At 43.8% G+C, this 23,712-nt stretch overlaps 1 protein-coding gene across 9 annotated transcripts in view; it reads left to right on the plus strand.

The window, feature by feature from the left end:
• LOC110526041 (protein O-GlcNAcase) overlaps positions 1-22,365 on the plus strand; it is a 33,639-nt gene extending 11,274 nt beyond the window's left edge. For 4 of the 9 annotated variants that reach the window (XM_021606634.3, XM_036981447.2, XM_090236160.1 and 1 more), the window contains 10 exons: positions 113-291; positions 579-833; positions 4,609-4,812; positions 7,989-8,163; positions 13,968-14,053; positions 18,428-18,532; positions 18,777-18,868; positions 19,077-19,269; positions 19,595-19,754; positions 20,029-22,365. In XM_021606634.3, coding sequence (XP_021462309.3) covers positions 113-291; positions 579-833; positions 4,609-4,812; positions 7,989-8,163; positions 13,968-14,053; positions 18,428-18,532; positions 18,777-18,868; positions 19,077-19,269; positions 19,595-19,754; positions 20,029-20,165 — 1,586 coding nt within the window. In that variant the 3' untranslated portion in view covers positions 20,166-22,365. Of the gene's footprint in view, positions 1-112; positions 292-578; positions 834-4,608; positions 4,813-7,988; positions 8,164-12,443; positions 14,054-18,427; positions 18,533-18,776; positions 18,869-19,076; positions 19,270-19,594; positions 19,755-20,028 lie in introns of all 9 variants that reach the window. The other 5 variants (XR_016496342.1, XR_016496344.1, XR_016496346.1 and 2 more) reach the window with 2 other exon arrangements.
• Positions 22,366-23,712: the final 1,347 nt, after the last annotated feature.

Below are 23,712 nucleotides of genomic sequence, written 5' to 3' on the forward strand. Positions count from 1 at the left end.
AAAGCTAGACATTATATATTTGTCATAGTATGTTGATATTTGTTATTTAAGCCTTTATATATTTGTCGTGTATAGCATGTTGACATTGTCTCTGTTCTCGTCTCCTCTCCAGGTCGCCAGGTAACCCATAGCGGAGCTAAGAGTTCAGCTATTAACGTGTCATCACTAGGCAACTCCTCCCTCTGTGCTGGTACGACAGTCACTACAGTGTTCCGACAGCCCATCATGGCCCCCACAGGTGCCCCCGACCCCAATAACCACCCCATGGCCAAGAGTCTGCAACAACAAGAGGTTGGGTAGTTAGTTACCGATTTAACTTAGATTATTTTAGATCATTTTAATATTAGATAGATAGTACATAAAGTATGCAATGCACATCCAATGGCTTTGAGCTCATTTCCCTTGTTTGTCTGTGTTGTCACTGAAGTCTCACATTAGTCTACATATGACAACAACAAAAAAAATTGATTTTCATTACAACCGATCGACAATAAACACGCAATAGAATGAAAAGATCCCCGTGGGATCACGGAGATAGTGAGGCGATAACTTGTTTCCCAAACGCTTCTGTTGTTCAGGTGGATGTTGAGAAGAAGGAGTCTGACGAAGAGCCGATGGAGATGGTTGTGGAGAAACCATATGAGACGGAGCCAGAGCCAGACCCTGTAGCGGAGGTTGAAACTGAGACCAAGAACAGCCTGGTCCTTTTAGACAAGATGGTGGAGGATCTGAAGCCCATGGACACAGACCGGGAGGTTCTAGTTCCTGATTCCAAGTCTCCAGAGGAGGACATTGACATGGCCCCCATGCAGACAGACGAACAGCTCAAACAGGTAAGACGTTTGTGTGCGTCTCAGACCTGGGTTCGTATACGTGTGTATTTGATTGATTATTTGTTATTCTTATGTTCTGTGTATTTTAATATTTTCAATTATTATTTTCAAATAATGTGGCCCTAATCAACTACTTCTATTGGAATTTGAAAAGTATTTAAGTGTTTTCAAAACAATTCCTATAAATAATCTACAGTGCCTTGCGAAAGTATTCGGCCCCCTTGAACTTTGCGACCTTTTGCCACATTTCAGGCTTCAAACATAAAGATATAAAACTGTATTTTTTTGTGAAGAATCAACAACAAGTGGGACACAATCATGAAGTGGAACGACATTTATTGGATATTTAAAACTTTTTTAACAATTTCAAAAACTGAAAAATTGGGCGTGCAAAATTATTCAGCCCCCTTAAGTTAATACTTTGTAGCGCCACCTTTAGCTGCGATTACAGCTGTAAGTCGCTTGGGGTATGTCTCTATCAGTTTTGCACATTGAGAGACTGACATTTTTTCCCATTCCTCCTTGCAAAACAGCTCGAGCTCAGTGAGGTTGGATGGAGAGCATTTGTGAACAGCAGTTTTCAGTTCTTTCCACAGATTCTCGATTGGATTCAGGTCTGGACTTTGACTTGGCCATTCTAACACCTGGATATGTTTATTTTTGAACCATTCCATTGTAGATTTTGCTTTATGTTTTGGATCATTGTCTTGTTGGAAGACAAATCTCCATCCCAGTCTCAGGTCTTTTGCAGACTCCATCAGGTTTTCTTCCAGAATGGTCCTGTATTTGGCTCCATCCATCTTCCCATCAATTTTAACCATCTTCCCTGTCCCTGCTGAAGAAAAGTAGGCCCAAACCATGATGCTGCCACCACCATGTTTGACAGTGGGGATGGTGTGAGCTGTGTTGCTTTTACGCCAAACATAACGTTTTGCATTGTTGCCAAAAAGTTCAATTTTGGTTTCATCTGACCAGAGCACCTTCTTCCACATGTTTGGTGTGTCTCCCAGGTGGCTTGTGGCAATCTTTAAACAACACTTTTTATGGATATCTTTAAGAAATGGCTTTCTTCTTGCCACTCTTCCATAAAGGCCAGATTTGTGCAATATACGACTGATTGTTGTCCTATGGACAGAGTCTCCCACCTCAGCTGTAGATCTCTGCAGTTCATCCAGAGTGATCATGGGCCTCTTGGCTGCATCTCTGATCAGTCTTCTCCTTGTATGAGCTGAAAGTTTAGAGGGACGGCCAGGTCTTGGTAGATTTGCAGTGGTCTGATACTCCTTCCATTTCAATATTATCGCTTGCACAGTGCTCCTTGGGATGGTTAAAGCTTGGGAAATCTTTTTGTATCCAAATCCAGCTTTAAACTTCTTCACAACAGTATCTCGGACCTGCCTGGTGTGTTCCTTGTTCTTCATGATGCTCTCTGCGCTTTTAACGGACCTCAGACTATCACAGTGCAGGTGCATTTATACGGAGACTTGATTACACACAGGTGGATTGGATTTATCATCATTAGTCATTTAGGTCAACATTGGATCATTCAGAGATCCTCACTGAACTTCTGGAGAGAGTTTGCTGCACTGAAAGTAAAGGGGCTGAATAATTTTGCATGCCCAATTTTCAGTTTTCAGTTTTTGATTTGTTAAAAAAGTTTGAAATATCCAATAAATGTCGTTCCACTTCATGATTGTGTCCCACTTGTTGTTGATTCTTCACAAAAAAATACAGTTTTATATCTTTATGTTTGAAGCCTGAAATGTGGCAAAAGGTCGCAAAGTTCAAGGGGGCTGAATACTTTCGCAAGGCACTGTATTTTTTTCCAAATACATTATGGGAGTAGTGTTGTCACGACACCAACATTTTACTAGCGATACCACGGAGGGGGGAAAAAAAGTTCTGCGCATGTGCTATGCAAAAACCTGTCACTGAAATTCACACTTCTACTCAATTCAACACATTTTAATTTAACTTCACATGGTTCAGTGTGTAATATAATGCTGCGTATAATGGCATATTTGCGAAGGCCTACCTGTGATTTGGTTGGAGGAATGGGAGGAAGGGATATACAGTGCCTTTGGAAAGTATTCCGACCTCTTGACTTTTTCCACATTTTTATTAGGTTACAGCCTTACTTTAAAATGTATTTACATTTGTTTTTTCCCCCTCATCAATCTACACACAATATACATGTTTGCTAATTTTAAAAATATATCACATTTACATAAGTATTCAGACCCTTTACTCAGTATTTTCTTGAAGCACCTTTGGCAGCGATTACAGGCACAAGTCTTCATGGTTATGACACTACAAGCTTGGCACACCTGTATTTGGGGAGTTTCTCCCATTCTTCTTTGCAGATCCTCTCAAGCTCTGTCAGGTTGGATTAGGACTGTCGCTGCACAGCTATTTTCAGGTCTCTCCAGAGATGTTTGATCGGGTTCAAGTCCGGGCTCTGGCAGGGCCACTCAAGGACATTCAGAGACTTGTCCCGAAACCACTCCTGCATTGTCTTGGCTGTGTGCTTGGGGTTGTTGTCCTGTTGGAAGGTGAACCTTCGCCCCCAGTCTGAGATCCTGAGTGCTCTGTAGCAGGTTTTCATCAAGGATCTCTCAGCACTTTGCTCCGTTCCTCTTTGCCTCGATCCTGACTAGTATCCCCACAACATGATACTGCCACCACCATGCTTCACCGTAGGGATGGTGCCAGGTTTCCTCCAGACGTGACGCTTGGCATTCAGGCCAAAGAGTTGAATATTCGTTTCATCAGACCAGAGAATCTTGTTTCTCATTGTCTGAGAGTCCTTTAGGTGCTTTTTGGCAAACTCCAAGCGGGCTGTTATGTGCTTTGTACTGAGGAGTTGCTTCTGCCTGGCTACTCTACCATAAAGGCCTGATTGGCGGAGTGCTGCAGAGATTGCTTCTGGATGGTTCTCCCATCTCCACAGAGGAACTCTGGAGCTCTGTCAGAGTGACCATCGCATTCTTGGTCACCTCCCTGACCAAAGCCTTTCTCCCCCGATTGTTCAGTTTGGCCGGACAGCCAGCTCTTGGAAGAGTCTTGGTGGTTGCAAACCTCTTCCATTTAAGAATGATGGAGGCCACTGTGTTCTTGGGGACCTTCAATGCCGTAGAAATGTTTTGGTATCCTTCCCCAGATCTGTGCCTCAACACAATCTTGTCTCGGAGCTCTACGGACAATTCCTTCGACCTCATGGCTTGGTTTTTGCTCTGACATGCACATATTATATAGACCGGTATGTGCCTTTCCAAATCATGTCCAATCAAATGAATTTACCACAGGTGGCCTCCAATCAAGTTGTAGAAACATCTCAATGATGACCAATTGATACAGGATGCATCTGTCCTCAATTTCATGTCTCATTGCAAAGTGTCTGAATACTTGTGCAAATAAGGTATTTCTGTAGTTTAAAAAAAATTATTTGCAAACATTTCTAAAAACCTGCTTGCTCAGGATTTTTATTTAATACATTTTGTAATAAGGCTGTGAAGGAACAAAATGTGGGAAGTCCATCAGTCTGAATACTTTCCGAGGGCACTGTACATACAAATGTCTTTGAAAGTAATGGAAATACCCATAATTGTATTTGTGTGTGTGTGTGTGTGTGTGTGTGTGTGTGTGTGTGTGTGTGTGTGTGTGTGTGTGTGTGTGTGTGTGTCTGACAATTACATACAAAGCTACTCAGATTATCCAAAGTGACTTACAATTAAATTACATATGTTCAAACAATTACATTTTGTTTGTCTTTCAGGATGTTTTTGTGCTTGGTCCCAATGAGAAGGTATTGTACACTGCAGAGTCTCTTTCTTTGGAGGACCTGATCCTGCTGGCTGAGCTCTTCTACCTGCCCTATGAGTACGGACCCAAGGCCCTACACATGCTCAAGGAGTTCAATTGGCTCCGGGCTAACTGCAGCACCGTCGGTGTCGACTGCAAGGGCAAGGAGCCAGAGAAGGTAGGTGTGGGGGGGGGGGGGGGGGGTACCTAGTCAGTTCCACAACTGAGTGCATTCAACCGAAATGTGTCTTCCGCATTTAACCCATAAAAGTCTTAAGCCCTCTGTCTAAGCCGAGGGAGGGGTTCTACTAAGCTATATGGAATTGCTTTAAGAGTGTCATAACAAGCATCATTTTGTGGTTTGATTTTGAATTTTAAAACCCCTTGAAGTATCAATATATATATATATATTTTAAATGTACATTATTTTTGACCTTACTGCTATTAGCCAGTACAAATGCATTGAATAACAGATTAGCTACATGGAAAAACAATTTGTGGAAGTTTGAACTGTCCTATTAGAAAGATCAGGAAACATTTGTTATTTATGAAATTTTTTGGGCTCTAAACAGTATTTTATTTATTTATCTATAATTTGTTTGGTACCGGGGGCAATGGTTCCCTCTGCGTGGTAGTCCCGGGGGAGCTGCGCAGAAGTAATGTCAGCCTGCGCAAAGAAGCACGAGATTTAAATAACAGGATTGAAGTTCACTCTATCAATGTTTCCCTTTACTGTGGAAATTGTGATCGAACCAATGCAATATTGGCCACTTTCAATGCAACATACCTAAACAAGGTTTTGATGTAGGCAGAATGCATAGGAGTAGGATTATTTTGCATTGAAAGGCATGAAGGGGACCTTCTAAACAGGTCAACATTCACAAGAGCCAGACGGATTACCAGGACATGTACCTTGAGTATGCGCCGACCAACTGGCACGTGTCTTCACTGACATTTTCACCCTCTCCGAGTCTGTAATACCAACATGTTTTAAGCAGACCGTTAAAGTCCCTGTGCCCAAGAACACCAAGGTAACTAGAGAATCTTGTTTCTAATGGTCTGAAAGTCTTTAGATATATATATATATATATATATATATATATATATATATGCCTGATTGGTGGAGTGCTGCATAGATTGTTGTTGTCCTTCTGGAAGGTTCTCCCATCTCCACAGAGAAACTCTGGAGTTCTGACCATCGGGTTCTTTGTCACCTCCCTGACCAAGGTCCTTATCCCCCGATTGCTCAATTTGGCCGGGTGGCTCTAGGAATAGTCTTGGTGGTTCCAAACTTCTTCCCTTTACTGTGTTCTTGTGGACCTTCAATGTTTTGGTACCCTGCCCCAGATCTGTGCCTTGACACAATCCTGTCTCTTTTTTAAAGTCAAAATGTTGTGGTGTTCAAAGCAATAAATTACTTTAAAAAAGAGACAGGATTGTGTCAAGGCACAGACTTTAGGTGTCTTTTGGCAAACTCCAAGCAGGCTGTCGTGCCTTTTACTGAGGAGTGGCTTCCGTTATTATTTTGGTTCATGTCAAGCCCTGCATGTTTTTTTCAAAATGATCATGGAATGTAGGCCTACATTGAACACCACACATTCGCAGCTACTGTCAGCTTTTCTATCGTTCAGCCATTTCCATGTTAAAATGTTATGGGATGCATTTTCTCCATTGTTTTTGATGGTAGGCCCCTCCTGGTAGGCCTATTATGAACAAATAGCCACAGTAGCCTACTTGATCACTGTTAGTTTTAACTTAAAGCGAGTACAGCCTCGGTATTCAGGGTAAACGCACACCGGAAGTTGCACGTATTTTTGTGCTCAGCAGACCTGAAATTTGCTCAGTGCCGGAAAAACTGAGGCATCATTGACCGGGGGACCTTCAGACGAGTCTTGTGAGGCCTGTGGGTGTCCTAGAGCAAAACAACCAACATGTTTGTGAGAGGGGTCACCTTTCCATAGAGGTGTCATAATAGTTTGTAGGCCCAACTGTTCAGACGCTACAGGCGATTTTGTGAGAATACCGATTTTTAAGGATGTCCCATGGTCTGACAAACACCGCTCTCTAGCTCTTTCACCTTTTTCTCGCAGATGCCCATAAAACATATCTCTAGCTTTAACTAATATTTTTATGGGGATTATTATTATGATGCTAATTCGATTTCAGTGGGTGCGCAGAATGGCAGATTGTTCCACCTTCCACCGCCTCTGGGATTCGAACCAGCGCCCTTCCAATTACTGGGCCAACGCTTTTAACCTCCAGGCCACCCAGGTATTGGTAGAGAGGAGGGAGATTCTATTTATGTTAATTTGGTTAGTCATTACATTTTTTTCTGATATTCAGAGCTGAAAAATATTCAGGGTTTATGGTGGTGACGACTGCGGTACAAAATGGTGTGTGTGTGTGTGGTATCCTGAGAGGTCTACCCCGGGGGGTGGTAATAGAAGGGAGGTACGTGCTGCAACGTTGGCTCCCTCTGCTGGGAGTACACGAGATGGGCACCCCGACATGGATAGCTCCAAGTGTAGGTAATTAAGTGCCAACCAGCTGTGGAGGCCACATAAAAGGAGCACTGTGGCACACCGAGGGAGAGACCGACACAGAACCAAAGCTGAGAAGAAGGACTGAGCCAAACCTACGTGCTTTTCTTTGTTATGTTTATTTTATGGCCTAGTAAAGTTATGTTTGCTGACTAAAACCTCCCGGTCTCTGTGTTAATCTCTGCACCCTCAACCCAACACCCCACGGTTTACCACAGGTGGTTGTGTAGTGTCTCTAAGCAGCCATTGAGATGTTTGTCTAAAACACTGAAACCTGATCCATGCAGTGGCACACACACTGGAAAGTCGATACATTTAGTTCTGTCCAAGGCTGTGGATGAGTTCTGTCAGTGACCATGTTACCATTGGATATGTCTTTTAAAAGAGTCTCAACTGGCCCATGTTCATTAGTAGGACTAATGGCAGTCATGTGACCAAGGTCACAGTTATCATTTTTCAAATAGCCCACTTAAAAAATAATAATAATCATCTCCACTCTGGACTGGAGACAACTGCATGTGTCATATTTTTTAAAGCCCGGCGGTCCCGTTTTCAGTCAGCTGTTTGTTCCACAATACAAAATTCGAAAACTTCCTGGATTTTCCTCGTCTTGTCTATATCGGCTGTTATACCTAAACCAGGCTTACTTTGCTGCTTTTGGGTCAAGTTTATCGACTTTGAAATGAAATTGAAGGTTCTATTATTTTCATTACGGTCTTCATCCATAGTCGTCGATTACACAGTTAAACAAAAATCATCATAGCCCCTTCTGTTATGTGCCCTAATGAACACCACCCTGTTTCCTGTCCCCCAGGTAGTGGAGTGGCAGTCCCGGGCGGAGAGGTTTGAGGAGATGTGTTGCTCGGTCATCCAGATGTTCACCAGGCTGTCTAACTCAGCCAACCGCACCATCCTCTATGACCTCTACCCCTACATCTGGGACATCAAGAGCATCATGTCCATGGTCAAGTCCTTTGTCCAGTGGCTAGGTACGCATGGACACACACACTCTCTCACAAACACACACACACACACACACACAGAACAGGTACATACGGTATGGACACCTGAAATGGTACAGCTTGACTCCGACTTCTCAGAGCCTCAGAAACAGTAAGTGTAGGACATGAAACACATATACAGTACATGTCAAAAATGTGGATACACCTACTCATTCCTGTGTTAGTCTTTATTTGTACTATATATATATATATGTATGTATTTTTATTTATTTTTTAAATTCTACATTGTATCATAATAATGAAGACATCAAAACTACACTGCTCAAAAAAATAAAGGGAACACTTAAACAACACAATGTAACTCCCAAGTCAATCACAATTCTGTGAAATCAAATTTTCCACTTAGGAAGCAACACTGATTGACAATAAATGTCACATGCTGTTGTGCAAATGGAATAGACAACAGGTGGAAATTATAGGCAATTAGCAAGACACCCCCAATGAAGTAGTGGTTCTGCAGGTGGGGACCACATCAGGAGATGTGGAGGAGGCCGTAGGAGGGCAGCAACCCAGCAGCAGGACCGCTACCTCCGCCTTTGTGCAAGGAGGAGCAGGAGGAGCACTGCCAGAGCCCTGCAAAATGACCTCCAGCAGGCCTCAACTCCATGAGGGTGGTATGAGGGCCCGATGTCCACAGGTGGGGGTTGTGCTTACAGCCCAACACCGTGCAGGACGTTTGGCATTTGCCAGAAAACAACAAGATTGGAAAATTCGCCACTGACGCCCTGTGCTCTTCACAGATGAAAGCAGGTTCACACTGAGCACATGTGACAGACGTGACAGAGTCTGGAGACGCCGCGGAGAACGTTCTGCTGCCTGCAACATCCTCCAGCATGACCGGTTTGGCGGTGGGTCAGTCATGGTGTGGGGTGGCATTTCATTGGGGGGGGGCGCACAGCCCTCCATGTGCTCGCCAGAGGTAGCCTGACTGCCATTAGGTACCGAGATGAGATCCTCAGACCCCTTGTGAGACCATATGCTGGTGCGGTTGGCCCTGGGTTCCTCCTAATGCCAGACAATGCTAGACCTCATGTGGCTGTAGTGTGTCAGCAGTTCCTGCAAGAGGAAGGCATTGATGCTATGGACTGGCCCGCCCGTTCCCCAGACCTGAATCCAATTGAGCACATCTGGGATATCATGTCTCGCTCCATCCACCAACAGACTGTCCAGGAGTTGGCGGATGCTTTAGTCCAGGTCTGGGAGGAGATCCCTCAGGAGACCATCCGCCACCTCATCAGGAGCATGCCCAGGCGTTGTAGGGAGGTCATACAGGCACGTGGAGGCCACACACACTACTGAGCCTAATTTTGAATTGTTTTAAGGACATTACATCAAAGTTAGATCAGCCTGTAGTGTGGTTTTCCACTTTAATTTTGAGTGTGACTCCAAATCCAGACCTCCATGGGTTGATAAATTTGATTTCCATTGATCATTTTTGTGTGATTTTGTTGTCAGCACATTCAACTATGTAAAGATAAAAGTATTTCATAAGAATATTTCATTCATTCAGATCTAGGATGTGTTATTTTAGTGTTCCCTTTATTTTTTTGAGCAGTGTATATAATAACACATGGAATCTTATAGTAACCAAAAAAGTGTTAAACAAATCAAAATATATTTTATTTGAGATTCTTCTAAGTAGCCATCCTTTACCTTGATGTCAGCTTTGCACACTCTTTGCATTCTGTCAACCAGCTTCACCTGGAATGCTTTTCCAACAGTCTTGAAGGAGTTCCCACATATGCTGAGCCCCCACATATGTTGAGCACTTGTTGGCTGCTTTTCCTTCACTCTGCGGCCCAACTCATCCCAAACCATCTCAATTGGGTTGAGGTCGGGTGATTTGTGGAGGCCAGGTCATCTGATGCAGCACTCTCCTTCTTCGTCAAATAGCCCTTACACAGCTGGGAGGTGTGTTGGGTCATTGTCCAGTTGCGATACTCCATCTCATCTAGTTTGCGCTTAGTCGGTCTATCATTTGTATTTCAACAGGACAATGACCCAACACACCTCCAAGCTGTGTAAGGACTATTTTACTAATAAGGAGAGTGATGGAGTGCTGCATCAGATGACCTGGCCTCCACAATCACCCAACCTCAACCCAATTGAGATGGTTTGGGATGAGTTGGACCGCAGAGTGAAGGAAAAGCAGCCAACAAGTGCTCAACATATGTGGAAGCTCCTTCAAGACTGTGAAGCTGTTAGGTTAGATTACTCGTTAGTTATTACTGCGTTGTCGGAACGAGAAGCACAAGCATTTCGCTACACTCGCATTAACATCTGCTAACCATGTGTATGTGACAAATACGATTTGATTTGAGCTGGTTGAGAGAATGCCAAGAGGGTGCAAAGCTGTCATCAAGGCAAAGGGTGGCTACACTGAAAAATCTGAAATACACTTTTTTTGTTTACTACGTGATTCCATGTGTGTTTATTTCATCGTTTTGATGTCTTCATTATTATTCTACAATGTAGAAACTAGTCAAAATAAAGAAAAACCCATGAATGAGTAGGTGTGTCCAGACTTCTGACTGGTGATGTAGGTATGGGAAAAATATGTCAAGTCTTTAAGCTTCATGGTGAAGTCTCATGGTTAGTTAAGCTCAATACATACACAAAGGTGAATATCATTTTGGTAAGCTTCTGTATGAGCATTAAAGATGTGTGTTTGGCCACATTGCAGTTTCTCCATGATAAGATTGATAGTGCCACAGTATGATTTTTCATCTGCCATCCAGTCTTTGGTAGTTTAGTCATGCACACATTAATGAATCATCTGAACATGTACTGTATCTATAGTGCCCACTCCCCAGTCTGCTTAACAGATTATTAAGTATGTTTGTGGACTTGGCAATGCAACATTTTAATCTCTGTCACCTTTCACCTGTGTTCAAGGTGAGTCTAGAGCAGACAGACTCACTCAGACAGACTCACTCTTATTGTCAGCTCTCCCAGTTAGTTTTAGGATCACTTCGACTTCACTTATATATCCATCAGCGACAGACATCGACATCCGCTACATTGCTTTTCAATTGTTGTTTTTATTCTGTTTTAGTGCACTTTTTGATTTGTTGATTTTTACTTTGACTAACTGAATGCCGCTTGCACTGCTAGTCACCCTCTACAGTAACCCTAAATGAATTGGTCCACCACAACTAAGTGATTTGTCAGTATCAGTAGTGACAGGTCCAGAGATGGGGTACTGCTGCTTGCTGTGTGTGGTGGCTGCTGCGTTCACACACACACAGACAGAACCTGCTGCCAGCCTGTGTCTGGGGGGTGGGACGCAAGGGTAACCCCCCCACTTCCACCCCGCTCTGTGAGCTTGGAGAGCGAGGTGACTGACAGAGAAAGGCCATTCTGGTGCATGAACAAAGATAGTGATCGAATATCTGAGCCAATTTTATTATCGATCCGCATTGAAACGATTCATTTCATAAAATGCCCTCACTGAGTAATGCAGAGGTCAGCAAAGTCGGTGCCGAGCCTATTCTCAGCACATGCTCTATGTACCAGTGTTATTGCTGGCTCAAAGTGCTTAGCCTCCACTGAATACTTTCTTCTAGCTGTATCAAAGCCCATACTCCTTGAAATTAAAATCACTCCAACTCACACACTACTCACGGATGCATGAACGCGCATGTGCGCACAGACACACTTCACCTGCACGTAACATGTCTTGATAAGAGTCAGAACAACATTTCTGTGAGTGATCTTCTGTAGCCATTGGAAGCTATTTTGATCAACCCTGAAGCACCAGCATGGCCTGTATGTTACACAATAACCATGTTTCATTCACAGGTTTTTGTCCAGAGCTGAGAGCTCTAACCTATACAGTACACAGCAGGCAGCAAACCCACACTGGCAGAACTACAGCTAAATCAAAGCTATAACGGCGTTATGAAGCCTTAAACCAGTGGAACAATTTAGACGCTAGAGAACCATTTTGTAGGTCTTTCTAAAGCGTGACCAGCTGTGGGCTAGCTAGACCAGAACATAAAGCAATCTAAAGGCTTTCCCACATCCGGTGAACCAATCGGTATGTAGACGACTTGTCACGCTTCTCTTTTATAACTAAACCGCGCTCGAGGCCCGATCAAAGAGCTTATGTTCTAAGTATCCGTCCTCTTATTGGTCTGTAGCTGTGCAGCCGGCAGTCAGTCTTACCTCCTCCCCCCCTGGTGTTGTGACTGAGACACATTTACTAACGACTATCTTCTACTGTTCTCTCCCTTCACCGTGTGCAGATGGACAAATCCTCAGTACCAGTTTCTACTGCTAGTGGATCACCACTGGCCAATGTCTGCGCAGGCCACCTTTTCTGATTTGGTTATTGTTTTTAATTGTTTTTGATTTTCATATCAGATCCGGATGTTTTGATATGGGTGATGGAATGACAGTCACATTTTGCGCAGCGAACTTGAGGAGCGAGAGATAAACGTTAATGTTTTAGATCTTCTTTTCTCTGGCGCTGTTCATTTCTCTCTAACATGTTTGTTTTTACAAGTAGGCCTTTTCATGGAAGAGGCTTAAACCAGCACTGGATGCACCTACACACTGGAGTTCACATCTGGCTTTCAGAATGTTAGTTTCTCTACTGTCCATCGCAGTCTGGTGTGTACTAACTATAGTACACACCGTATTTTCCAAATGCTGCTTTGAAAGTGACTAGTCGTTTGTTCACAAAAGCGATGAGCAACTTGCATTGCAATGTGAAACACTGAGACAAACAACTGTGAAATAACTGTTGTTTTATTGACATAGATATGTGTCTCCAATAATTATTTGATATCAACAAATGGCATGTGGTGGTGCTTTACTCCCAAGCACCTGAAAGCGAGCTGTGAATTCCTCCCTGTGGATGCATCTGTATGCTGAGTGGGGCCAGCCTCACCAGAGGAAGTGTTCTAGGTGTCAGGGTGAGGTTGCTACTGGATTTTTATAGCAGGAGCGTTGACTCTTCTGTCCTCTTCTCGCGCTGTGTCTGTCTCGTCACATGACAGGAGACCTCATCACCAGGTTTGGGATCGTCTATCAATCTGATCTTACTCTATAGCACCTTTTTTTTGTCACAAAGTGCTTTACAGGCACAGCAACCAATGATGGCAAATGGCAATCATTCATATGTTTTGAAAGGTGTGACTGACAATAGTAGGTTCAAGGTTGCTCTCGTAAGAAGGGAGCGGCGTGCCAACACAAGTAGGTGTAGGCACTTGAGGTGCACTGAACTTTGCACCCCTTTTTAGTTTTGTGTCTTTGCACAGAGCTGTCCTCTCCCAGTTGTCCTCTCTTCCTGTTTTGAGTCCTGCTCCCTGGTCATGTGATGAGGCAGGTTAGATGAGAATGTGACTTCAGATGAGGTGCTGGGGGGCAACGGCAGCTGAAGCTTACACGGTAGGACGAGTTCCCCCTAGACACTGATCCAAGGTCAGATTAGGCTAGTTAGAGCGTGAAGTTCTCACTGCAAGTGAACCGGAATCCAACTGTCGAATTGATCCAGGCTTTATAACCTCAATAATTCCTCCCGGTTGAGAAACACCAAAGTAAGCTTTAGTTGCTCGAGCCCAACGTCCAACCAAACCATTTTCATACGAATATAATTTTTTTTAAATATAATTTTAAAAGCATTTTTCTTTGGAGTGATAGGTTATCATTATTTTCCAAAGTCCCCCCCCCCCCCCCCCCCCCCCCACGACCTGTCAGTTAGTCCCGTTTTATCTCTGGTCCCCATGGTAATGCTGTGTCCCTCCGCCACTGTGTGCTCCTAACAGGGTGCCGTAGTCAGGCCACTGCACAGTTCCTTAGTGGAGACCAAGAGCCTTGGGCCTTTAGGGGCGGTCTAGCAGGAGAGTTCCAGGTATATGCTTACGCACTGACTTCACAGATTATAAAACTGTTTGTAATGCTAGTAAAGAAAATGAATTACGGGTTTTGTGTTGAAGAGAAAGTGGTTTGTTGCGCAACAGCAGATGTGAAAGGGTTTGGTCTGTCTAAGGTGGGCTGATCATGACTAGGAAGGGTTATACCTCTGAATCATGAGAATTTTTTAAATAAAATGTCCATGTCTTGGACAGTGTGCCTGTAAGTTTCTGAAGGCATTGGTCCAACCAGCATCTGGTATGGTCTGATCAGTCTGAAAAGGAAAAGGGCGAACTGACACCATAAAAAGCTGAAGGAGTCCCTCCAAGGCAGTGTTTTTTTCTAAAATTTGAATTTCTCTCAGCCGACTGCCCAAAGGAGATGCTGCTTTTCCACGGGGCACGCATATTCTGCCTATTCTCTGCGTGGCATTGCTAGGGTTAGATTTCCATGGCATCTCATTTATTTGCAGGAAAAGCTTCGCAAAATTCTACCCTTTCGCACACGCAAGGGTATGCATCGCTGCACCAACGAGAACGCAAGTGACACCGCCCGCCTAGAAAAACTCCATGAGCAAACACGATACTCCTAGACTAAGATCAGATATCCCATGTTGGATTTTTTATTTTTATTTGTAGTAGTTGATCTTTAAAAGACTCTGTGGTTGGTCTTCAAATAAAAATCTAATCAAATGTTATTTGTTACATAAACAGCAGTTACTAACAGTGAAATGCTTACTTACTTATACCAACCATGCAGAGAGAAAGAAAAGTAAAACGTGTAACAATACTATTAATACTAGATTTTTAAAAATTACTAACGATAACTGGGTACCAGTATTGATCAATGTGCAGGGGTCTGAGGTAATGTAGGTAGATACAGTGCATTCGGAAAGTATTCGGATGGGTCCCTTTTCCCACATTTTTTTATGTTACAGCCTTATTCTAAAATGTATTCTATAATTGTTTTCCTCAATCTACACACAATACCCCATAATAACAAAGCAAAAACAGTTTTTTTTCCAGAAATGTTTGCAAAGGTATTCAAAATAAAAAACAGAAAACTTATTCACATAAGTATTCAGACCCTTTATGAGACTCAGTTGAGCTCTGGTGCATCCTATTTCCATTGATCATCCTTGATATTTCTACAACTTGATTGGAGTCCACCTGTAGTAAATTCAATTGATTAGACATGATTTGGAAAGGCACACACCTGTCTATATACGGTCCCACAGTTGACAGTGCACGTCATTGCATAAACCAATCCATGAGTTTGAAGGAATTGTCCGTAGAGCTCCGAGACAGGATTGTGTCGAGGCACAAATCTGGGGCAGGGTACCAAAACATTGAAGAACACAGTGGCCTCCATCATTCTTAAATGGAAGACGTTTGGAACCACTAAGACTCTTCCTAGAGCTGGCTGCCCGGCCAAACTGAACAATCGGGGAAGATGGGCCTTGGTCAGGGTGGTGACTAAGAACCTGATGGTCACTCTGACAGAGCTCCAGAGTTTCTCTGTGGAGATGGAAGAACATTCCAGAAGGACAACCATCTCTGCAGCACTTCACCATTAAGGCCTTTATGGTAGAGTGGCCAGATGGAAGCCACTCCTCAGTAAAAGACACATGCCAGCCCGCTTGGAGTTTACCAAAAGACACCTAAAGGACTCTCAGACCATGAGAAACAAGATTCTCTGGTCTGATGAAACCGAGATTGAACTCTTTGGCCTAAATACCAAGAGTCACGTCTGGAGGAAACCTGGCACCATCCCTACGGTGAAGCATTGTGGTGGCAGCATTATGCTGTGGAGATGTTTTTCAGCAGCGGTAACTGGGAGACTAGTAAGGATTGAGGCAAAGATGAACGGCGCAAAGTACGGAGATCCTTGATTTAAAACCTGCTCGAGGGGCTCTGGACCTCGGACTGGGGCGAAGGTTCACCTTCCAACCGTACAACGTCCCTAAGCACACAGCCAAGACAACGCAGGACTGGCTTCGGGACAACTCTCTGAATGTCCTTGATTTGCCCAGACTTGAACCCGATCGAATGTTTCTGGAGAGACCTGAAAATAGCTGTGCAGCATCGCTCCCCATCCAACCTGACAGAGCTTGAGAGGATCTGCAGAGAAGAATGGGAGAAACCTCTCAAATACCGGTGTCCCAATCTTGTAGTGTCATACCCATGAAGGCTCAAGGCTGTAATCGCTGCCGAGGGTGCTTCAACAAAGTACTGAGTAAAGGGTCTGAATACTTATGTAAATGTGATATTTCAGTTTTTGTATTTTTGGAAATGTGCAAAAAATTCTAAAACCTGTTTTTCCTTTGTCATTATGGGGTATTGTGTGTAGATTGATGAGGGGGGGGAATGTTATCCATTTTAGAATAAGGTTTTAATGTAAAAATGTGGGAAACGTTAACTTTATGAATGCACTGTGTGTACATATAGCTGTGAATAAAGTGACAGATAGTAAATGATAGCAGCAGGATATGTGATGAGTCAAAGTTTGTGCAAGAAAGGTCAATGCAGAAAGTCCAGGTAGCTGTTTGGTTAACTAGAAGTTGTTCAGGGTCCTGTTGGTTCCAGACTTGGTCTTTAGCTGTATCTAATGTTTAATATACTGTCACTGATGAAAATCTACACCCCTTGCACAGTTTTCACATTTTGCTGCCTTAAAATTCAATCGAAAAAGGGATGAAATTAGATTAAAAAAATTATTCTCCAATCTACGCAATCTACTACACATTTTTAAAGTGAAAGAAAAATTATAGAAAATGGACAGCAATATTCAAACCTTGTCTATGATTTTCAAGCAAATGCAAGTCATGACTGAGACTGGACCACTCAGGAACACTCAACACTTCTTGGAAATCCATTCTGGTGTGTCATTGAAGAAGATCTATCGCAGGGCTAGGTTTTCAGAAGACTGAGTTGGGTGTTCCTCCAACTTTTTACCTGGGCTTTGGTCCGTTTCACATTTTTTGGGATCCTGACAAACTCCCCCAGTCCCTGACGATGACGAGCATACCCATAACTTAATGCTGCCACCAAATATAGGGTTTCACTCTGTGTTGTATTGCATTTGACCCAAACCTGTTTCTCTTTAAATTTAGGACCAGAAGTTATTGTGTTTGCTGTGTTGTCTTGCAGTATTAATTAACACAGGATTCCTCCTTTTCACTTTGTCATACATGCCTGTAATGTGGAGTGAATGCAATGCTGTTTATCGTCTGTGTTTCCTAAGTATTGTGGTGGTGGCATCATGTTATGGTGTTTGTCACCGCCAGGGACTGGGGAGTTTGTCACAATCTTAAAAAAAATCTGAAAGGAGAATGGCTCAGTTAAAACGTTAGAGGAAACCCCGCCTCAGTCTTCTGAACACCTAACCCTGGATTTTTCCGTGGGAAAATACACACATTTTAATGCCAAATACACACCAGAATTACTTTCCAATAGTTGTTGAGTGTTCCTGAATGATCCAGTCTCAGTCCTGACTGAAATCTGCTTGATATCAGAGACGAGGTTTGAATATGGCTGTCCATCCATGATCCCCAACCAAGTTCTCTTACCTGGAGCAATTTTGACAGAACCAATGGACTTGTCCAAAGCTGGTAGAGTCTTATTCAAAATGGTTTCCTAAGGTGCTTCCACCAAGTACTGGGGGGTGAAAACATACGCAAACAAGACATCTACGTTTTATTTTATTCATTTGGAAAATGTTTTATCATTTTTCTTTCACTTTGTTTTCCTACTGATGTACACAACGTACTCCACCTTTTCAATCGAATTGAATATGTTTTTCTTTTTAAATTACATTTTAAGGCGGCAAAATGTGAACATTGTGCAAGGGGTGTGTAGACCTTTGCGAGGCATTGTATGTTAGAATAGTGTTTTGCTCCTGGAGTTTTATCTCATTGTCAGCGCCAGCATCATGACTTCTCTCTACAGGAGGGCCACGGGCCCAGCCCTGCACAGCGCGGCAACTCGAAGCGATGCCTTAGACCAGCCACGGGGAATGGATCAGCAACATCTCCTTTAGCCAGCAGCACCTTTTCTGAGACCAAGCCTTTGCTCTTCCAATATACACCTATAACTCATATTCCTGACTTTAAAAAGAAAACATGCTGTATACGCTATGCTCTCATAAGAACAGATGTGATGATTTGCTGCTGCTGTTCACTGTTGAGCCAAAAGTACCACAGAAGCCCAGCAGTAAGCCTTGGACCATTGGCTGGTTTTAGCCTGCCTTTGACATGCAGCTGTTGTTGGTGCCACAGTGTCCCAGCAGTAGCAAAGGTTTCTGAAACGGTGAATGCAGAGACCCGGTGCCTGGTGTCAGTTTGACTGAAACGGTTTCTTTTGATCCCCGACAGAGATTTTTGCCGATCGACGGGGCAAACGATCTTTTCTTCCAGCCTCCCCCCGCACTGCCAACATCCAAAATCTATTCCATCAGGCCCTGCTATCCTAAAGATGAGGTGAGGAGAGTTTTTTTTTTAGTTTTAAATTTTACAGCATTTTCCTTCTACATCAGTGGGTGTGTCTGTGGGTATGGGTGAGTGTAATTTCCCCTCTGGATCACTGATTCCTGTATTCACTCAGTGATTAGCTGAACATACTGGGTGTAACGGCACGCTGTTGGTATTCCCATCTGAGCTATCCTCGTTTTTAAATACTGCTTCTAGGCTCATCTGTGTGTGTGTGTCTGTGTGTGTGTTCTAGCATGCAGTGTATAAGATCTGCAGAGAGATGTACTCTGAAGGAGTGGAGGAACTGCCCTTCGGTGGAGAGGATCCAGACCTCATAGGAGACAGGTAAGGTCTTTTTTTTGGTACATTTTAGTTGTCGCCCAACATTATTTTGAAGGAAAAAAAATGGAACTGGAGACAGGTTCTATTGAGATTGAAACGATGGTTAAAAAAAAATAAAAACATTAAATCTGTGCAGCAAAATGATTGGTGGGCTGGAGTTTCTTTTCAATGTCGTATACCTAACTAACAGTATGTTTCTCTGTTTTTCCAGGTTAGTAGGAGGGTTCCTGAACCTGAGTCCAGACTATGGGTTTGTCCTGGAGGATGAGGAGGGGATCTGTGGTTACGCTCTGGGCACCGTGGACGTCAAGCCCTTCGTCAAGAAGTGTAAGATGAGCTGGATCCCCTCCATGCAGGAGAAATACAACAAGCCTGACTGCCAGAAGGACCTCTCTGATGCTGAGGTAGGAGACTGGGTTCACTCTGTTTCTTTCACTTTTTTTTACTCTAACACACTGACACTTATTCTTTTTTTCTTTTTTATAAGCTGCAATGACCGCGATATCTGTTGCCTACTTTGGTCAAATGCACAAATATCCCTTTCACACTATTGAACTGAGCCAATCAGAGCTGCACTACACTGGCCTGTGAAAGGAAAATAACCAAGCCAGCGCAGTACGGTTCAGCTGGGCATTGTTCCCCTGGAAAGGGTATTATTGTACGTTGCCCTGGACGAGAGCGTCTGCTCAATGACTAAAATGTCAAACAATTTCTCTTTCCTTCCTGTAGAAGATGATGTTGAGTTTCCATGAGGAGGAGGAGGGCCTCCCAGAGTCGTTCCTCTCCAACTTCCCTTCCCTCATTAAGATGGACATCCATGCCAAGGTCATCGATCCCAGCGTGGCCAAGAGCATGATGGGATGCCTGCTTTCCTGCCTCAAGGCCAATGGTAGGTGGTGTCTACAGAACCTGTCTCAATAAAGCACATTTGCTAGTCTATGAATGGTCCCTCGCAACCATCTATGAATCTATATCAGAAACTTCAGTTGTCCGCATCCCAATTCTAACGCATAAGGATGGTTATCATTATTAGCCTTATAATAGTACATTAAGGCTCACACATGCTTATAACAAATGACATAAAGCATGTCAGCAGGTTTGAAGTAGTGTTACCGTAACTGTTACTTACTTATGTTAATCTGTTGTTTAACCCCCCCCCCCAGGTTCCATCGGTGCGTTCTGTGAGGTGCGTCAGGCGGACAAGAGGATGATAGACTTCTACAGTAAGCTGGGCTGCTTCGAGGTTGCCAAGATGGAGGGCTTCCCCAAAAACATCATAATCATGGGCCGCAGCCTCTGAGGACAACGACGACATCACGGGACGCAGCTCCTGAGACAGCCCGGCGAGCCAAGCAACCACGGAGCTGTGTAGAGCGCTTCATTCATCTGGGCCTAAGGATAACTGTCTGTTACTTTTACAAACCTACCGGTACTTGACGATTTTACACTTCAACCACCTGGACTAGATAAGGCTAGAGGCATCCCTGTTTTTAGATAGTGATCAGAAACAAAGCGGCTTGTACAGATTCACTGTGCTGCCACTAGAGGCCCAGAGCTCTGCCGGAATGAAACTGTAAGAGCCAAAGTAGTCGTCTGCAGCCCTGTAAAGCCGTGTGTGTTTATGGTGGACGGTTTCCTTCTTGTCATTGGTGTCCAGAGTGGAGTGGCAGTGACTGATCCCCATGCGGCTCCATGAAGTAGGAGCTGGTCAGGTGCCATCAACTCCCATTAGCCTTTCAGACCATGTGACCTGACTGTCAGCAGCCGAATGGGCGTCTGTGCCTGTCTCTCACAGACAGTCGGGGGGTGTATTTAGATACTGCTGCATCTCAAATTGCGCTCTCTTCTCAATGTAACACGTTATTTTTGTCTAGTCGAAGGTAGTGCAGTGTATAGAGTATAGGGAGTGATTTGCGACTTGGCCGTATATGCTGACATTGCACTTTGGTATAGGCCTAGCTGACGGGACGGGGGGGGGATTAGGGAAAAGGGGCCTTTGAGCAGGTGGTCCCTGTAGCTTACAGAGTAAAGAGCGGTTTATGCTTCCACCTATACTGTAGTTTAACTCCCGAGTGAAAAAAACATTTGTCTCTTTGTGGTGTGTTACAGGTTCCTCAATAGTTTACTTAAACTTAAGTGACTTACATGCAGAGGAAAGCATACGCTTGAATGTTCAAGGAGACGTACGGAGACTTTAGTAGCGAGGGAGTTATTTCCTGGAAACCCACCGGAGTAGAAATGAATAACCTCGAAGAGAGGAAGATGTGGAATTGGCCACGTGTGTTTCCACTCACTAAAAACATGGTTCTCAGTCTAGTCCCTTAACCCTTTTTTTTTTTTTTTTTTTTTTTACAGTGCTATTTTTATGTTTATGTATTGCCTTTCAATAGGACTTTTGTACCTGTGGAGATCTCCAAGGGGCCTATTGCACTGTACTGTAGATCGCCGATGATTACCATGCACTCTTAACTACTGTCAATCCACCTGACAAATACATAAGGGGACATGATGGGATGCGTTCATTTTAGCTTGCCCGGTTGCCCTTGGATGGTCTAAAATGGGCAAACTCCACCCTCCCGGTGCACGCTAAAACGAACGCGCCTCGCCTCAAAAGGTGGGCCATCGGCTCGAAAACGTCTCTCAATATTTTTTGGGTCACCAATCCAGTGCTCTGGCCCTTAAACCAAGAGAGACGTTTTCGAATTGTGAAGATGTGACCGTTTAGACGCTTCAGCGCTCCTTCTGTAATGCAGCTGCTCTCGTTCTCGACTTCACGGGGCTCGGCGAGGAACATGTACCACTAACCAGCTGCTTATCCGGGAGGACAGAACGTTCAGGTAGAAAGATACTATGTAGAACAGGTGGGATTCCATGCCAAGCAGAATGAGGAACCATGTCGGCTGTGTACGCCACATTTCCATCTGCGGCGTCATACGTTGCACGCACTTGAATGTCGAGCTACTGAGCGGCTGTTCTTCTCCTGGTTGGGACACTACCTACATCGACATGTCAATTCAAATATGCTTTTTAAAGGAATACCTCGTTATCTGATTTGTCTTCTGCCAGCCTGGATGTTTATAAATGAGTCTGAACGTTGAGGTAGTTAGATTGCAGTCCTTTTAGTCTGCTTTATTCATCCAACTCATCGCCCTCTGGACTAGTATTCTGTGGTGGACAAGTACGTTTCCCAGAGAGAATAGCAACATGTATTCTAGTTCTCCACTGGTATTAAATGATTTACTTTTCCTTTAGTTTGTGTGTTATATATATAAACAGACATTTTGTCATTGCTTGTGCTATTGTGAACTTTTGCTTTTTTTCCCCCCTGCATCTGCTGATTTTATGTTTAGCGGCAATTTGAAAGGGCTTCAATTATAGGCCTACATTGATGATACATACATTGTTCATTTTTTTTGTTGGTGGGGAGGAGTTTATTGATTAAAATGTACACTTTGTATGTGAAAGGAAAATTGTTGTTAATAAATATTAACTCATGGAAAGGTGATATGATTACTTAACTCGACACCCAGTCATATCAGGAAGCAGCTGCAACAATGTAACAGTTATAACGGTGCACTCGCAAATTATTCAGACCCCTTGACTTTTTCCACATTTTGTTACGTTAGCCTTATTCTAAAATCCACACACAATACCCCATAATGACAAAGCAAAATCTGGTTTTTAGAAATGTTTGCAAAAAAAGAAAAAACCTGAAATCACATTTCAGTTAAATATTCAGACCCTTTACTCAGTACTTTGTTGAAACACCTTTGGCAGCGATTACAGCCTTGAGTCTTCTTGCAGATCCTCTCAAGCTCTGTCAGGTTGGATTGGGAATGTTGCTGCACAGCTATTTTCAAGTCTCTCCAGAGATGTTCGATCGGGATCAAGTCCGGGCTCTGGCTGGGCTACTCAAGGACATTCAGAGACTTGCCCCGAGGCCACGCTTGCGTTGTCTTGGCTGTGTGCCTAAGGTCGTTGTTCTGTTGGAAAATGAACATTCGCCCCAGTCTGGAGATCCTGAGCACTCTGTAGCAGGTTTTCATCAGGGATCTCTCTGTACTTTGCTCCGTTCATCTTTCCCTCGATCCTGACTAGTCTCGCAGTCCCTGCCGCTGAAAAACATCCCCACAGCATAATGCTGCCACCATGCTTCACCATAGGGATGGTGCCAGGTTTCCTCCAGACGTGACGCTTGGCGTTTAGGCGAGAGAGTTCAATCTTGATTTCATCAGACCAGAGAATCTTGTTTCTCATTGTCAGAGTCCTTTAGGTGTCTTTTGGCAAACTCCAAGTGGGCTGTCGTGACACTTGGTGGTTCCAAACTTCCTCCATTTAAGAATGATGGAGGCCAATGTGTTCTTGGACCTTCAATTCTGCAGAAATTTGTTGGTACCCTTCCCCCGATCTGTGCCTCGCCACAATCCTGTCTCGGAGCTCTACGGACAGTTCTTTTGACCTCATGGATTAGATTTTCAATTCCCACATATGCTGAGCACTTGGCTGCTTTTTCTTCACTCTGCGGTCCAACTCATCCCTAACCATCTGAATTGGGTTGAGGTCAGGTGATTTTCGAGGCCAGGTCATCTGATGCAGCAATCCATCACTCTCCTTGGTCAAATAGCCCTTACACAGCCTGGAGGTGTGTTTTCGGTCATTGTCCTGTTGATAAACAAATGATAGTCCCACTAAGCGCAAACCAGGTTGGATGGCGTATCACTGCAGAATGCTGTGGTAGCCATGCTCATTAAGTGTGCCTTGAATTCTAAATAAATCACATACAGTGTCACCAGCAAAGCACCCCCACACCAACACACCTCCTCCATGCTTCACAGTGGGAACCACAC

This window comes from Oncorhynchus mykiss, chromosome 1, assembly GCF_057628025.1.
Source record: "Oncorhynchus mykiss isolate SJ-2025 chromosome 1, ASM5762802v1, whole genome shotgun sequence".
Classification (NCBI taxonomy): domain Eukaryota; kingdom Metazoa; phylum Chordata; class Actinopteri; order Salmoniformes; family Salmonidae; genus Oncorhynchus; species Oncorhynchus mykiss.